Here is a 16,313-nt window from a genome sequence, read left to right on the forward strand (position 1 = left end):
CTAAACACACACTTGGAAGCCGTAGACATCCATATTTCCTAGGGTCGCACCGTCACTGTTTGTTCTTTCTACCCGTCTCCTGGAGAGACCTATGATCAATCAGACCTTGATGCTCTCTTTGAACAGTTGCCATCTCCCTTTTTCATCCTAGGGGACTTTAATGAGTATTATACCCTCTGGGGAAGTGCTCATATTGATAGGAGGGGTTGCTCTGTAGAGCAAATGCTCTCTGATCACAACCTTTCTCTCTTCAGTACTGGTTCTTCTACTTATTTTCATGCATCTAGTCAGTCCATTACTGCTATTGATCTCTCAATTTGCTCCCATTCACTATTCTCCCACTTGTCATGGTGGGTTGATAATAATCCACGAGGCAGTGATCATTTTTGTATAATTCTGAAAAAAACTGGCTGTGGTTGATGCCATCCGACCCCTGTGCTCCGGTGGAAGCTGGATCAAGCAAACTGGCCCTCTTTCACTGCTCTCGCAGAACGTGATCCTGCCATCGTCTGTAAGCCATTGATAGACGACTGCGTGGTAGCAGTAACTGACTTTATTATCCAGGCAGTTGATTAATGTATCCTCGTCCGTGGTGGAATCCTGCCTGCCACATGACTCTGAAGGCTCGAAAATGGGACTGTGGTACCTTTTGTAGGTACCCCTCATTTTTGAACAGTATCGTTTTACAGCGGGCCCGTGCACGTGCTCGGCAGGTAAGAGGGCAAAGCCAGAAGGACTCTTGGATTAAATTCACAACCAGTATCTCTTCTACCACTAGTTCCAAAGACATGTGGGACAAGATCCGGAAGTTCAGTGGGCAGTTTAATTCTGTCCCCCTTTCGATCTTACGCTTTGATGACCAAGAAGCTGCTGATGCCCAGAGCATCGCCAATGCTCTCGGCGAAAACTTTTGCCAGGTATTTAGCACTTCTGCTTCATCCTTCACCTTCTTAGCCATCAAGACTCAGTCACAGCGATTGCCTATTTCCTTTCAGACTGATCGTCTTTATGACTATAATTACTCCTTTACACTGGTGGAACTCAAACTTGCTCTTCATCGATCAGACCTGATAATATTCACTCCGAGATGCTGCGCCATCTCTCCCTGCTTCTCTTGCAATACTTATTGTTGTTCTTAACCTCTACACCTCCGTCATTTGCAACTGTCTTTACTGTATGCTTCAAAACTTCGATCCTTACTACAGCATCCCACCATTTCCTTCCTCATGCTTTTTCAAAACAGAAGGTTTACCATTGCTCTTTTGGGCCTTCGTATTCACACGCAGTTGGATGAATTGGGTCTGTTCTTGGATAACATTGCTGTATTCACTGGCCAGCCCATCCCACCATGGCTTATTACAGTCCCCAAATATGACCTGTCTTTAAGTCATCTGAGAAAAGTAGACACTCCTGAATGGAAATACTGTCTGTTAGTTGCTGAACATCTCTCGAACCATCCTTCCATTCCTATTTATACAGATGGTTCAAAATCCGGTGACTGTGTGGGCTCTGCCATGGTTTGTTGTGGTTCGGTGGTTGCACACAGAATCCTCTCTACAGCTTCTGTGTTCAGTATGCCATTTCTCTTGCCCTGGATCACATAGAAGCTAAGCAGTACTCAAACTGCACTATTTATATTGACTCACATAGTTCTTTACTGGCCCTGGCATCGCTTCACGTTAGTTCTCGCCGATATTCAAAACCGACTGGCCCATTTGTTTAACATCTACTTCTATCCGGTTCTTCTGGATACCATGCCATGTTGTTATTCGCAGGAACGAGCTCGCCGGCACCGCAGCTAAATCTATCTGCTCTGGCACTATCACTGCTGTGCCTGTTCCATACATGGATTATGGTCCTGTATTCAAGGCTCGGCTTGATGCCAGTTGGCAGTCGACTTGGAGTGAACAACGTGAAAACAAGCTTTTCCAAATAAAACCCTCTGTTGGACTTTGACCGTCGTGTTTCCGTAAGGATCTGAAACAGGAAGTTGTCCTAACTAGACTACGCACTGGACATTGTTTTTTGACTCATGGTTTTGTTTTTTTATCTGGGACTTATGCACCAAAGTGTGGTCTATGTGATATTCAGGTCACAATAGTCTACATTTCACTATCATGCCGTCGTTGAGAGTCGTAACTACGGCACCATTTTAGACACTTTTTGCCCCAAGGTTTACCCCTAATGTTGGACAGTGTCATTGGCGAGGGTGACACTGTCCACATTACAAATGTTTTTAGTTTTTTAATGGCCATTGGCCTTTTTAACGCTATTTAAGTTTTTAATTAAAATATTAGACTTTGCTTTGTTTTAACATGATTCCTTTTTACGAAGTTTAATAATTTTACTTTTAATTATTTTACCAGTTGTTTGGAGCAAATAGCTTAGTTGCTTTGCGCCAATAAAACGACAATTACCCAACCAATAACACCAACAAACTTCGTTGAAACAGAAACAATGATAGTGTCGTGTTGTTTTGTGTAATTAAAGAAAATTATAATTTTGAAATAGTAATAACTAAGAACGAGTCATCCAGCCAGTAAGACGGAAGTTCTTCCACTTGTGAAGTGGATATTAAGGAAGCAGTTCTTCTAGCTGTGATATGAAAACCAAGATCGACTTCGTACCAGCGAAATAAGCGTTCTTCCAGGTGCCAATTGAAACCTAAGGATAGGACGAACTTTACAGTCTACAACACGGGGATTTTACAAGTTGTAAAGTCTAAGGACGAATTTTCCAGGCAGGAGTACTTCGAGTTGTTAGACAAAAGACTAGAACATCCACAGTTTTCGAGACTTGTAGTTGATGTTTTTAATGTTACTTGAAAACTGAGTTCAGTACCAGCTTGGGTTCCAGTTTTTATATCTTCACAAAGCGCAATGACGAGTAAAAAAAAGAAAAAAAGAAGAAGCATTTCTTGCAAAAGTTCAGGAGAAAAATACTGAATATTCCACTTTAACACTACTCGTTTTACAAGTCTTCTACTATTTGTTCCCCAGTGGATCAGCGCTAAGTTTACGGACTTAATTATCCATGGTGAACATAATGCAGATAGTCCATTGTGTATCTTTGCACTGACATAAAATAACTTTTATGATTAATTAATTAATTTTTAGTACAGCACTAATTTCTTGTTGTTTTGCGCAAAGCTACACAATGGGCTATCTACGTTCTGTTCATCACTGGTATCGAAACTAGATTTTAACGTCGTCAGCCTACAGGCTTAACGCTAAGCTACCTAGCGAGGCTGCAGAATGAATAAAAATCCAAACAGACAAGTTTTATTATTTATATTTTTCGTGGTGGATCAGTGGTTAGCCTAAGATTTACAACGCTGTAAACCGGGATACGATTCATTGTAGTGGACGGAGCACAGATTGGCCATTGTGTAACTTTGCGCTACACAAACCTGCAACAAAATATTATTTATCTGCATTGAAAATGTAACTATTAAAGTGGATTTTAGATGTAAAGAAAAGAAAATACTTGAAAACCCAAATTTGCCACATCTGGAGCCAGATCCACTAGAGGCGCTTTATATTTAATTTGTCATTTTTTGGTAATTTTTTTCCTTTTCACTGATTGCTTTATCGCATTCTTGTGGTCCGCTTTTCAACGAAATTGCAATATACAATCACAATATTTGCAGTTTCGACGTTTGCTTGAAATGTTCTCGAGAATTGATAACTATCTTAGATTATATCTTACATATTTAGCTACAAAATGTTGTCAAAGCTAACCAGTTACCATTCTTAATTCTCATGGACATAATTTATAAACGTTCTTTGTCTTCCATATATATATATATATACTATTTGAAACAAAACAAAAACAACTAAATACAGCATATATGAAATTGACGATTCTTACTTTTATATATATATAAGTAATCAACCTTGACTTAGCTTCATTAGGACGAAGTTAGGTATGTTTTGGATAAGACGTAAACATCCTAAAACAGCATCTCTAATGAATTATATATTAATAGCACAAAACAAAATTTATTAGTAGTAAAATTATTTCAAATATTACTATAAAAAATTGTGATAGCTGCTTATTGAAATTCATTAATGTGTTACAATTTGATAAAAGCTTATTAAACAGTCCTTCAGTGTTCAACTTAAAACACTCGTTTTAAGCGTGTGACACTCTTGTCCACAAATTATTAAGCATATCTCTAGTGTGTAATACTCTTGACCACAGGTTATTAAACAGATGTGAAGTGTATAACACTCTTGAACACTGGTTATTACATTATTCTTCTGTGTATAACACTCTTGACCATAGTGTAATACTCTTGATGGCAGCTTATTAAATTCCTCTTCAGTGTGTAACACTATTGACCTCAGCTAAATAAACCCTCCTTCAATATGTAATATTCTAAATCACATCTTACTAAATAATCATTCCTCGTATAACACTCTTGACAACTACTTATTAAACTCTTCTTTGGTGTGTAAAGCTCTGTCACAATAAAAAAACAAACTCTTTTTCAGTGTGCGAAACTCTTGACCACAGCTTATTAAACACACCTTCAATGTGTAACACTCTTGATCAAAGTATTAGGTTGAGGAATAATTCGTGAGCGTTTTTAAATAATTTCATTCAAGCATTACATGCAAGACTATACAATACTTCAATGCATGAACACATTACACCCAAAACATTTATTATGATACTTTATTTCATGTAATACCTAGGTATATAGTATGCATTGTTTTAAACGAAATTGCAAGAAATTAAATGCGAAAAGTAGATGGTGTCGAAAATGCTCGATTTTGTCCACTTGACATTCCATTTAATGAGCTGAAAATGAAAGTAAAAATTAAAGACATATGAAAATCAAACACACCATCTATTAGAGCAAAAAATATCTACCAAATGACATGAAATATTTTGCTAAAGCGTTGCATTTATGAATATATTTTTTTAACTTGAAAAAACGCTCACGAATTATTCCTCAACCCAATATATCAAACTCTTCGTCTGTTCATAACACTCATGACAGCAGATTTTAAAACATTTATCCAATATGTAACATTCTTGATCACAGGTTATTAAATTCTTCTTGAGTGCGTAACACTCTTGACCACAGGTTGTTAAATTCTTTTTGGGTGTGTAACACTCTTGACCACAGGCTATTAAATTCTTCTTGAGTGTGTAACACTCTTGACCACAGGTTATTAAATTCTTTTTGGGTGTGTAACACCCTTGACCACAGGCTATTAAATTCTTCTTGAGTGTGTAACATTCTTGACTACAGGTTATTAAATTCTTCGTGAGAGTGTAACACTCTTGACCACAGGTTGTTAAACACTTCTTCAATATATAAAACTCTTATTAAAAGTTTAGTAAATTCATTTTCAATATCTGAGGATCTTGGCCAAAGGTTATTAAACAGATCTATAGTGTGTAACACTATTGACCACGGCTTATTAACAAACATTCAATGTGTAACGCTCTCTATCGCAGCTTATTAAACAATTCTTCAGTGTGTAACACTTTTGCCCTCAGCTTATTAAAATCCTCTTTTTGTATAACACTTTCGACCGCAGCTTATTGAGCGCTTTTTTCAATGTGTAATGCTCTTCATCACAGCTTATTAAACTTATTTTCGGTATGTAAAAGTTCCGACCATTGCTTATTATGTCCACAGCTTATTAAACAGCTGCTCAATGTTTAACGCTTTTGACCACATTTTATTAAACACTTCTTCAATGTGTAACACTCTTGTCCACATTTTATTAAATAGTTATTCCGTACGTTATACTTACGGGGGTGGTAGTGCCGTATCACCCTCATTTTTACATAATTGACTCATATAATAACTGTAAATTATTATATCAATTTTTTGGGGAGCATGCCCCCAGACCTCCTAGATTGGGCAGTCTTTAGTAGTCCCTTATACAGATTGTGAAATCTGTATGTCTAGACAAGCACCCCCACTTTACAACTGCTTCCTACACCAGTCTTACTGTCCAGTTTTACTTTCAACAGTTTTATTCAAAAGGTACCCTTGTCATACACGTACCCCCAAAAAATCCTTTAAGTTTTATTCATAAAACACAAAGACTTTTAATAGTTAATATTTAAGAAAAAATATCCAAAGTTATTCATTAGAAAAGTGTAATGAAGTTGGCATTTTACGTTTTGTCTACAGGTTTGGTCGTTTTGTTTGTTTTTAAGCAAAAATTTGCGCAATGGGTTTATTCGTGCTGTACCCCACATGAGTATCGAAACCCGATTTTTAGTGTCATAAGCCTTCTTAACTCGAAACCACTGGGGAAGGGAGCAGATTTAATCGATCTGTTTATTTTTAAGTATGACAGATCTTCTTTGATAGATTGTTTAGACAGAGTATTCATGATGAAACTTATGTGAAACTGATTGTTGCAGAAACACAAGTGTAGAGGACGACATTTCGAAAGTCTTCTGCCTTTCGCTTCGGGTCTAAGAAAGATTGGAGGGTCTAAGGTTGGAGACGTGATATTGCTGAAAACATACTCACTACTTTCAACTATGAGTGTATTATAAAAGTGGCAGTCAATCTTCTTAATTAGTTGTGACGAATAATGCTGCTGACTAGCTGTCTTCTCTCTAGTTCCAAATTAGGGGTTCCGAACCCGGCCGTTCAATCCATATGTTACAAAAGATGCTGTTCAAGCTTAAATTTTGATTCCAAACTACTGCATGGACATTAGCCAGTTCATTAACCAAACTAGGTGTGACGCGTATAAGGATTAAATACTGGGCTTAACGGAATCACTGATCACTTAATTATTGCAATAAATCACTAAACGAAGGAGAAAAGTGTGAATTTATAAAATAATATAGAGAAGGTTTGGGAGTTCGTGTCTCGAGAGCTACGTTGACTAAAGCATTTAACTAAAAATATTACAAACTAGGCCTCACTTTTTCTCGCTCCTCAGTGACTCAACGGTAAGCTTGTGTGCGTATAACACTAAATATCAGGTACCGATACTCTTAATGGGCAGACCACCAGCAGCCTATTGTGTAGCTTTGCGCGTAACTACCAACCAGCTGACTCCTTTTTTATCTTCAGAAAGTAAGGGCACGTGCACAAGAACAAAGTTTAATAGTTCAGAATTAAGGATAGCTAATTTTGAACCCCTAGGTTATCAGTTTGCCTTGAAAACTATGCGTGTTGCAGTTCTCATTAGGGGGAAATGTTAACGGTAAAACCATACCGGAAATATTTTCTTTTGCGTTGAGAGCGGCGTTCAAGGTCCTTATGACAGACGTACATTGAACTCAGAAAAAATTACCAAAATTATCTTGCCACTGGAGTGTGTTAGAAAAGAAAGAATATGTGGAATTTCAAGTATTCGTGCCATAGAGGGTGTGTTCAACCGCTTAAATAAACGATTAGGGACTTAACTAGTAGCAGACATATAATCCTTTAAACATACCACCCGAAATATCATTGATCTAACTGTCACCATGGAATATCGAACCATTAACCTATACCCTCCAACTAAAATGTTTTGAATTTTTAAAAATATTATGATTATACAGTCAAAATAATATGCTTAATATTATCGACTATGTTCTGTAGGCCCTCTGGTGACACAACGATATGTCTGCAGACTTTCTACGCTAGAAAACGGGTAGCATTGTGTAGCTAACAATCAACGAAATGTTTTGTTTTTTGTAAAGTTTAATACTTAACTTTTGGAAGAAATTAAGTTTGTAGTTTCAAATGTCCGCTACACTAACTGCGAACTGATAATTTTGTGCGAAATCAATCCAGTTCAGAGAGTAACTTGACCGCGTGATGATAACCTCGTGATACAACAAGTTTGTACCGACCACGTGATAACATACGAAAGTTGTACTTACCATATAATAATCTCGTGACAAACAAAGATTATGTTGACCATATTGAACATTTTACCTTCCCTCCTCTTCTCAACGGAATGTATTAATAATTTGTGTATAAACGTAGCTTAGAGTGTGTGTTTTTCTTATAGCAAAGTCTCCTCGGACTATCTGCTCTGTCCACCGAGGGGAACCGAACCTCTTTTTTTTTAACGTTGTAAATCCGAAGACTTACCGATGCTTAGAAGAATAGAGAATATGTTGCTGTAGCTGTGAGGTACATAATTAAGACATATTTTACTTAGAAGAGTGGAAAATGATTTACTTCAAATATGAGGTACATATTTGACATATAATTGACTTAGAAGAATGAATTTCCATACCTATGAGATACATAATGATCATATATTGTACTTAGAGAAATGGAAATAAGTTACCGCTGCTATGATGCAGACAATGAACATGTACATTATTTTAAAAAATTGGAATGGGAAGTGAGGTGCATATTAAACATATTTTATTGGAAAGTGAGGCGCATATTAAACATATTTTACTTATGACAATGGGGAATACATTTCCACCACTATGAGATACATATTTGATATATACTTTACTTAGAAGGGTGGGAACATTTCGGGAAACTATAAGACGTAAATTTAATCCTCTGTGTGTTAAGAATTATTATATGTTTGTGCTAACAATCTGAAGAGTTAAATGTGAGAACGTTCACAACTAAGGGACCTTACTGTCTGATGGTTAGGGCGTCTAACTCACAATCTACAGATCTTTGTTTGTTTTGGATTTCGCGCAAAACTACTCGAGGGCTATCTGCGCTAGCCGTCCCTAATTTAGTAGTGTAAGACTAGAGGGAAGGAAGCTAGTCATCACGACCCACCGCCAACTCTTGGGCTACTCTTTTACCAACGAATAGTGGGATTGATCGTCACATTATAACACCCCACGGCTAAAAGGGCGAACATGTTTGGCGCGACGGGGATGCGAACTCGTGATCCTCGAATTACGAGTCGCACGCCTTAACCCACCTGATCATGCCGGGCCCATCTACAGATCTAAAATTAAAACATTTGATATCAGCTTATTTTCTAAAGCTAAGGGGAGTGATATTATTTCACAATTCCTGAAAAAGAATTTGATATCAACTCATAGTTTCTAAAGCTAAAGAATGTGATATCATTTCAAAGTTTATAAATCTAAGGTCTTATATCAAGCTTAGTTTCTAAAACAAAGTGGTATGCTATCAGTTCACAGTTTCTACAACTAAGAGGCGTCATATCTTACAATTTCTAAAAAGGAATGTGATATCAACTCACAGTTTCTAAAACTAAGGAATGTGTACCAGTTCACAGTTTCTACAAATAAGGGATGCTATATCAGTTCACAGTTTCTAAAACTAAGGAATTTGATATTATTTCAAAGTTATCAAAAGTTGACAGTTTGGAAATCATTTTTTATACAAGACATCTTAAAAAGAGAAGCAATTTATAATTACATGAAATACATAAACTGTATTTCCGTAGGAGAGGACAATAAAGGGGATTTTATCGACAAAGAAGGAATTGAAAAGTTGAAGATTCGAAAGCATGTTCTACAAAACTACAACTGTTTATACCACAGTGTCTTAATTAACTATTTTATAGATCAACGGTTTGTTTATAAAAGTTGCCTCTAGAATGTGTTTTCATTTTGTTCCAATTGGAGAAGTTTAAGGTAGCACCTTCTGTAATTAGTGTTGTTTTCTTTCAAAACAAATATGTTAATCACAATTATAATAAAAATATAAGAAGTTTAGAGTGAGTTTGGTAGCATCCTTACAGGTGTGTATATATTTAATATCAACTGTCTTGCACTTGAAATTAATCAATAATAATGAAAAGGCGTATCTGTGACCGCCATTGCTCCAAGAGGTAAGAACCTAAAAACTTGATATTTTTCACCCATACTAAGCGGATCCTGAGGGTGTGCACCTGGGCATTATTAGTTATCTTAAACACGTGCACTTCTTTTTAATGAGGCAAGCTAGTGAGAAAACACATAGAAAAGAAGTGGCTCCTTATATAACAACGTCTAATATACATAAAATCCTGTGCGTTTTGGTAACAATGCGTTTCAAAAGTGACTTTTATGTCATGTTGCTTAGCAACAAAAGTATAACCTGGTGCTGTAGTTAGTCTACGTAATGAAAGTATAAGTGAAATGAATAAATTACAAAATTGAAAAAAAGTTTGTTGATTTCTGATTTCAGAAATCCCATTGATTAAATTCAGGAATTATTTAAGTTTAAAATTAAGTTTTTACTTGCATGATAAATTTTATGCAATTGGCTCTAGCCTAGGTTATCTCACATTATGTTTCACTTTAGACTTATTTATTAATTTCTTTAAATAATACCAATATTCACTATACTTACAAGGTTTCATGGATCCTACGTTAAACGAACTATTCTATTCTGATAAAGGCATTTTGGCTTTTATGACTCCTCTTATTTCGAGAAGTAAAGATTAACGTGACACGATGTGTATACACTGGCTTTTATATAGCTTAGATAACATGACATATAGTGTCATATATAATTATCTATAATAATTTTATTATTATCGTATCTTGACGACTTTTTATGTTTTTGGCCAATAAAAATGTTCAAACACACACCGACATATTCATCTATAATTTATCAACCTAATAACCCAAGCGATTTGTTTATTTAGAATTAAGCACAAAACTACACAATGTGCTTTGACCACCACAGGTATCGAAACCCGATTTCCAGCGGTGTGAGTCCGCAGACATTCCGCTGTGCCACAGAGGGAAAGCAACCTGATCGAAGTCGGGTACTTTCACTAGTATATTAATATATAATTTCATGTCATTTAAAATTTACCGTTTAAATACTGAAAGCTGACAAACAAAAAGGGCTAAAATTGTTGTGATAACAAGTTAACTGTAGACATTGTTTGTTTTTACTCCACATTCCTCTTAATTTGTTCATAGCGAATCGAAATGAGAGATGTAAGAAAATATTATTTCAGTTCTGTCTTTCGTCTCCCACAAGTTGCTGTCCAAGAAGTTTTTTCGTTTAGTACCAGAACTCATCACTTGGGCTGGACGATGAGAGACAAAAGATTTTGTAAATGCTAAGCATATACACAGTTTAACGCTCTAAAAGTTACGGTTTAAACGCGAAAGCAGGTAAACATTTCATGTTATGCATCCAAACATAAAATTATCAATTCAATTTCTGTTATAAAGTTGTTTTTCCCTCTTAGTTGGTCTTCTGATTTTCTTACAACAAGCTAATTGATCAGTTCACGAATAACATCCTAATTAGGTCCAACTACATGAAACCTACTCAACCTTTCGTCAGTAACTTCAGATAGAAAGTAAGCAAAGATAAACAGAAATATATTAAGATAAGAGCTGACATTCTTTCTATGTTTCAGTTAGTTTTTCTCTCTTTCCGCCCTCGTTTTAATTATAGATCAGAAATAAACCTCGAAACAAGTTCGTATTTTGAGGTTTTCTCTTCAATGTTTATCAGTCAGGTTACTGTGAATATTTTGCATGAAAACCTAAACATTGAGACAGAATTGGCAAATCTGACCCACTTATTTTGACAAAATTTGGCAGTGTGTCAAAGCATTGGGATCTTCATTATTTGCGACAGCAATGTGGACTCACTAAAGTTAGATGCAATGTCAGTTGCTGTTACACGCTACAAAATTTGTTGCTGTCGCTTGGCAATGTGGATCTTAGTTCCTTTCGTCATTCATGATGGTTAAAGTTTCTCGGTTTCTTTCATCCTAGCGCAGATAGCCCTCGAGTAGCTTTGCGCGAAATTCAAAACAAACCAATTCTTTCATCCTACATATTATCTCAACGTATTTTCACTCACAGCCCCGATATATTCTTGGTTTAGATGTCTGTAAATGTTTGAAAATACACCAGCATTAGGCTTCAGATGCTCTTATATATCAAAACAGAGAGCTTTTTTTTTTCTTTTCTTCAAGAGATAAGACACAAAAACTTAAACACTCCTACGTTGTTTATTGAAAAGTTTGTTCTCGATGTAGACGATATTATACACAATCAACTATACACGGTGCAGCGTATAAAACAGTATCCGAAGCCTAATGTTGCTAGTAATTCTTCAAACACTTAGATCATGCCGTTTTAACAACGAGCAACATGTATAAAACAAATAATTCTAGCTAGTTAGAAACTAAAACCAAAGTTAAATTCTAATTTCCCTGAGATAAATTTTTTTCTAAAAATGCAAGTGAGATCCCAGACTGTAAATCAGCCTATATCAGGTGTTTCTGAAGCAGATTCGCGCTCTAACTTAAAAGAGTGTATATATGTGATCAGATCTCAACGGTTAAAATATCTGAATCCAGTATTTTTAACATAGATTCACACTTCCAGTTTCTAATGTTGCATACATAATCATAATGGTCAGTGGTTAAATCTATCTGAATCATGTATCATTAACACAAATTTACACTCCAGCTTCAAATGTTGCATAAGTAATTATTATGGCTAAGAATTAGATCTATCTAAATCAAGTACTTGTTGATGAAACCTGATAAACTTGAATACAATAACCTTAGTCTTCCATTAGATGTCTCTACTGTTGTCTGGTGTGAGCAGTGCATCCTGTCATTTAATAGAGAAATAAGATAATCAAAGTTCTGAAAACACAAAACATGGACTGAAGTGTCAGGATTTCTACAATGTAGAAATTGGACTGTGAATACTTGGATTTCTATCTTGCATAATCTGGACGAAAGTGCCAGTATTTTTATAATGTAGAAAATAGACTTTGGGTACCTGGAGTACAAAATCTGGACCGTTGGCACTCGTATTTCTACAGTTGTCGTTAGAAGATAAGGGATGTGTTGTTATTTTATTTATTAATAATAAAATTATTCATTCTTGGGTTTTTCTGCAGGTTAGTTTGTGTAATCAGTCCTTTCGTCTTCAAGATAAGAAACACGAATCACAGACTTGATCTTGAGTCAGCTATCAATAGGAAATATTTGAGTATTTGTGACAAAATGGAAATTTGCTAAAACGACCAGAACCAGTATTTATTTATTGTAGAAAATCGCCCAATAAAAAATTTCTTTGTACATTCACCCTTTCATAGCTCGATTATTATTTAATAAGAAACAGAATAATTATCATTTACTTGTTGAATTTTATACGAAGGTTCTTCAGGATCTCTGTGCTAGCTCGTCCCTAATTGTAAAGTGGTAGTCTAAATGAAAGTCAGTTGATCAATATCACCAACCGCCCACTCATGTGGTACTTCTATAACGCACCCACGACCATAACTACTTAACTTTGTTGGGAAATACGGACCACACAAACGTACAAAAACGCTTAGTCAATCTTACATAGTTGTTAATAACAGTGTATGTACACTAACTAGAGAAATGTGTGTGGGGGTAAGTGGTATATACTGCTTCATCTCAGGGCCGTGAAGTAAGGCACTTAACACACAAAGGTGCGGAGCGTTTTTTCCTTTTAGGTAACGGTACGCGAACCACGGATCCCCGCTTTCAATTAATCCGCCTAAATGCAATATGGTAATCAAAATCATATTGATATTCAACACTAGAGGAGTCGTCACTGTCCTCAACACAGGTTATCCTCTCTCTCCGATATACAGTGTGGCACATTAATCTCTAGGCAGTGCTATGCCCAGTTACAAAATAAACCTTCATTTCACATATTTACAAGAAGCTCAGTACCGAGTACAAAGCAATATTTATCTAGTGGAACAGGTTTATATCTACACTGAATACAAACAGTGACTGTCCCTTTGTTTCTAGAACAGCAGAAAATGACGACAGAAGGTGCGCAGAAAAATAATTGTTCTTCAACCAATCAACTGAAATGGTGTTATTCACTTCGGCAGTTTCAAAATAACATAAATAAAACAAAAACAAAAGAAAAAACGTTAATAGAACAAGCTTTAACTAGTTGAGTCAGGCGCACGTGCGAACGTTTGCTCACACCTTGGTGCGTGGAAAGCGATGGTAGAGTTTACGACTTTTAAAAGCTAAGTTCATTTGAGAAGCGGGCACGAGCTGGTAAAGAAGTCTTGTACCTTCTAGATATTTAGTTTGAGACAGTGTAACATCATGTTTTCATGAAATCGCACGATTATAAGTTTGACATCTTTATACACTGTTCTATATCTTTAGTGCCAGCCCTAAAGTTTCGAAGTATGAAAATTATACTTTAAAAGAACGAAAGTTTGCCGTTAAAAAGGCACAAGAACAAAGTAAAGAGGGAACTGCGTGGACAAGGGGACCGGTATTAATTTTTGTTGATTGTGGAGAAAGTCAGTCCTTTAAGACTGAAGATGAAGAATATTTATCGTCATGCATTGCTGTGCATCTGCTTTTACCTATGTGTACTGGAAGAATGTCAAGGTAAGTGAAGTTTACACTAAAGAAACGAGTCGTGTACAACCTTATTGTCTGCTTTAAGAAACGGCGCAACCTTTAGGTTTTCTTACCTGGACAGTGAATTTGAGTATTCATGGTGCGCATCTCATTTCTAAAAAAAAAAGTGACGAGAACTTTGATGGCGTGGAAGCGTTACAAGAAGGATAGTCAAAGTCAGATCATTTGTTCGCGCATGAATAGCTCAAGTATTGGTGGTGGGTTCTGTTTTTTAGCCGCCTTTCCTCTGTCTACCAGCTAATAATTAAGTACGGCTGGAGCCAACAGACCTTGTGTAGTTAAATGTGAGAAAGAAGAAAGAGACTCAGTCACTGTTCATAAATTAAAAATTTCTCTTACCCCGTATACCCGTCACACCAAACATGCTCGCCCTTTTAGCCGTGGGGGCGTTATAATGTTTTGGTCCATCCCACTATTCATTGGTAAAAGAGTAACCCAAGAGTTGACGGTGGGTGGTGATGACTAGCTGCCTTCCCTCTAGTCTTACGCTGCTAAATTAGGGATGGCTAGCGCAGATAGCCCTCGTGTAGCTTTGCATGAAATTCAAACCGAACCAAACCTACCCCGTAAATGTATATTAAAGCTCGTGAATTAGAACATTTTGCTAATTTCATAACACATTTCCGTTGTATCTCTTGCTATGATTGAGTCTCACTTGACAAAACTGAGTATATGAGTTAATCTTTTCATTCTTTCCGTTTATATATTTATTAAACTAAACTTAGATTTTTTTCACATTTGCGCAACTACACTGGGCAGTGACCCCATGCAGATCTTTTTTGTCTCAGATATGAGGGTTGTATAACTCGATACTATCTTTAATTGCCTACACTAATGTTTATTTAAACAAAATTATTTACTTACGAACCAGTGTTTTACGTTGTGTTACCGTTGGTTGGATGTACTCGAACACAAAGCTTCATATTGTGTTACCACTTGTTGGATGTAGTCGTACACAATTCAGGGACAGATCTATTTTGTCAAGATACATAAATAAGTCCCTCATGACCCAACTTCACCTAAAGGAATTATAAAAGTGCATAATTTTCTGTTACTGTGTATTATATGTATTTCACCATTGTGTATTTCTGATTTTGTATTTCATCGAGCTGCATATTATCAGTTACTTTATAGAGTTGTGCATTATGTTTTTTTCTGTTTCTGTGTATTTTCGGCTTTGAAAGTCTCACTGAATTCATTGATACATCAAGCTAGTCGTAACGTCAGCTCACATGTGATATTTTAGCACAATACTACTCTTCTCTAATTATGTGTTCTTTAAGCGTAATTTTAGCACAGCGCTGCTCACTTCTAACGACCTGTTTCTCATGTGGTATTTTAACACAGTGCCGCTCACCTCTAATAACGTATTCCTTTTTCCAACTGAGAACCAACTTGTTCCGACTCCAAAGTTTCATAAACCGTTTTCCTACAGTACTAATTTTTTAACGTATTTTAGATTACATTGTGAAACAACATTCTTCAGAAGCTACACTTTAATACGTATTTTTCCAACCGTTTCGCGAGTCGAATGAAATTTCCCTGTGTTACCACTGATTAAGATATATTCCATTTATAGATGGCAATGAGATTAGTTAAGATGACTTGCACAAAAGAACCAACAACTACACAAATTTGCACAAAATACTAGAGGTATGTGTTATTCAATGACAAGACCCTAAAGGAACGTTATGTTGATACAGAAATAAGTAGAGGAAACCAATGTCAATAAGAGATCTATTACATTTCTAACAGAAATTGTTTAGTCGTTAATTAGTTATAATCAGTCAGAACAAATAGGAAGTTATGCTTAGAACTTTTAAAAAACAGAAATTTCTAACTTAGAAGTTTTTGTGTTCTTTCTCTAGTGATAAAAACTTCCTGGCCACACCAGTGATTTATCAACTTTTCACAAGTTAGTAACTATATAGTTGGCATGAAAATCAATACAACATCTTATCCTAAAATTCGTATAAAATACCG

The 16,313-nt window shown here is 36.0% G+C and overlaps 1 protein-coding gene across 2 annotated transcripts in view; it reads left to right on the forward strand.

Annotated features, from left to right (window-relative positions):
- Positions 1 to 13,251: 13,251 nt before the first annotated feature.
- The window catches only part of LOC143239936 (uncharacterized), a 52,943-nt gene continuing 49,881 nt past the window's right edge, over positions 13,252 to 16,313 (forward strand). The window contains exon 1 of one of the 2 annotated variants that reach the window (XM_076481604.1): positions 13,252 to 14,297. In XM_076481604.1, coding sequence (XP_076337719.1) covers positions 14,228 to 14,297 — 70 coding nt within the window. In that variant the 5' untranslated portion in view covers positions 13,252 to 14,227. The remainder of the gene's footprint in view (positions 14,298 to 16,313) is intronic. The other variant, XM_076481603.1, reaches the window with a different exon arrangement.

Source organism: Tachypleus tridentatus, chromosome 13, assembly GCF_004210375.1.
Source record: "Tachypleus tridentatus isolate NWPU-2018 chromosome 13, ASM421037v1, whole genome shotgun sequence".
NCBI classification, from domain to species: Eukaryota; Metazoa; Arthropoda; class Merostomata; order Xiphosura; family Limulidae; genus Tachypleus; species Tachypleus tridentatus.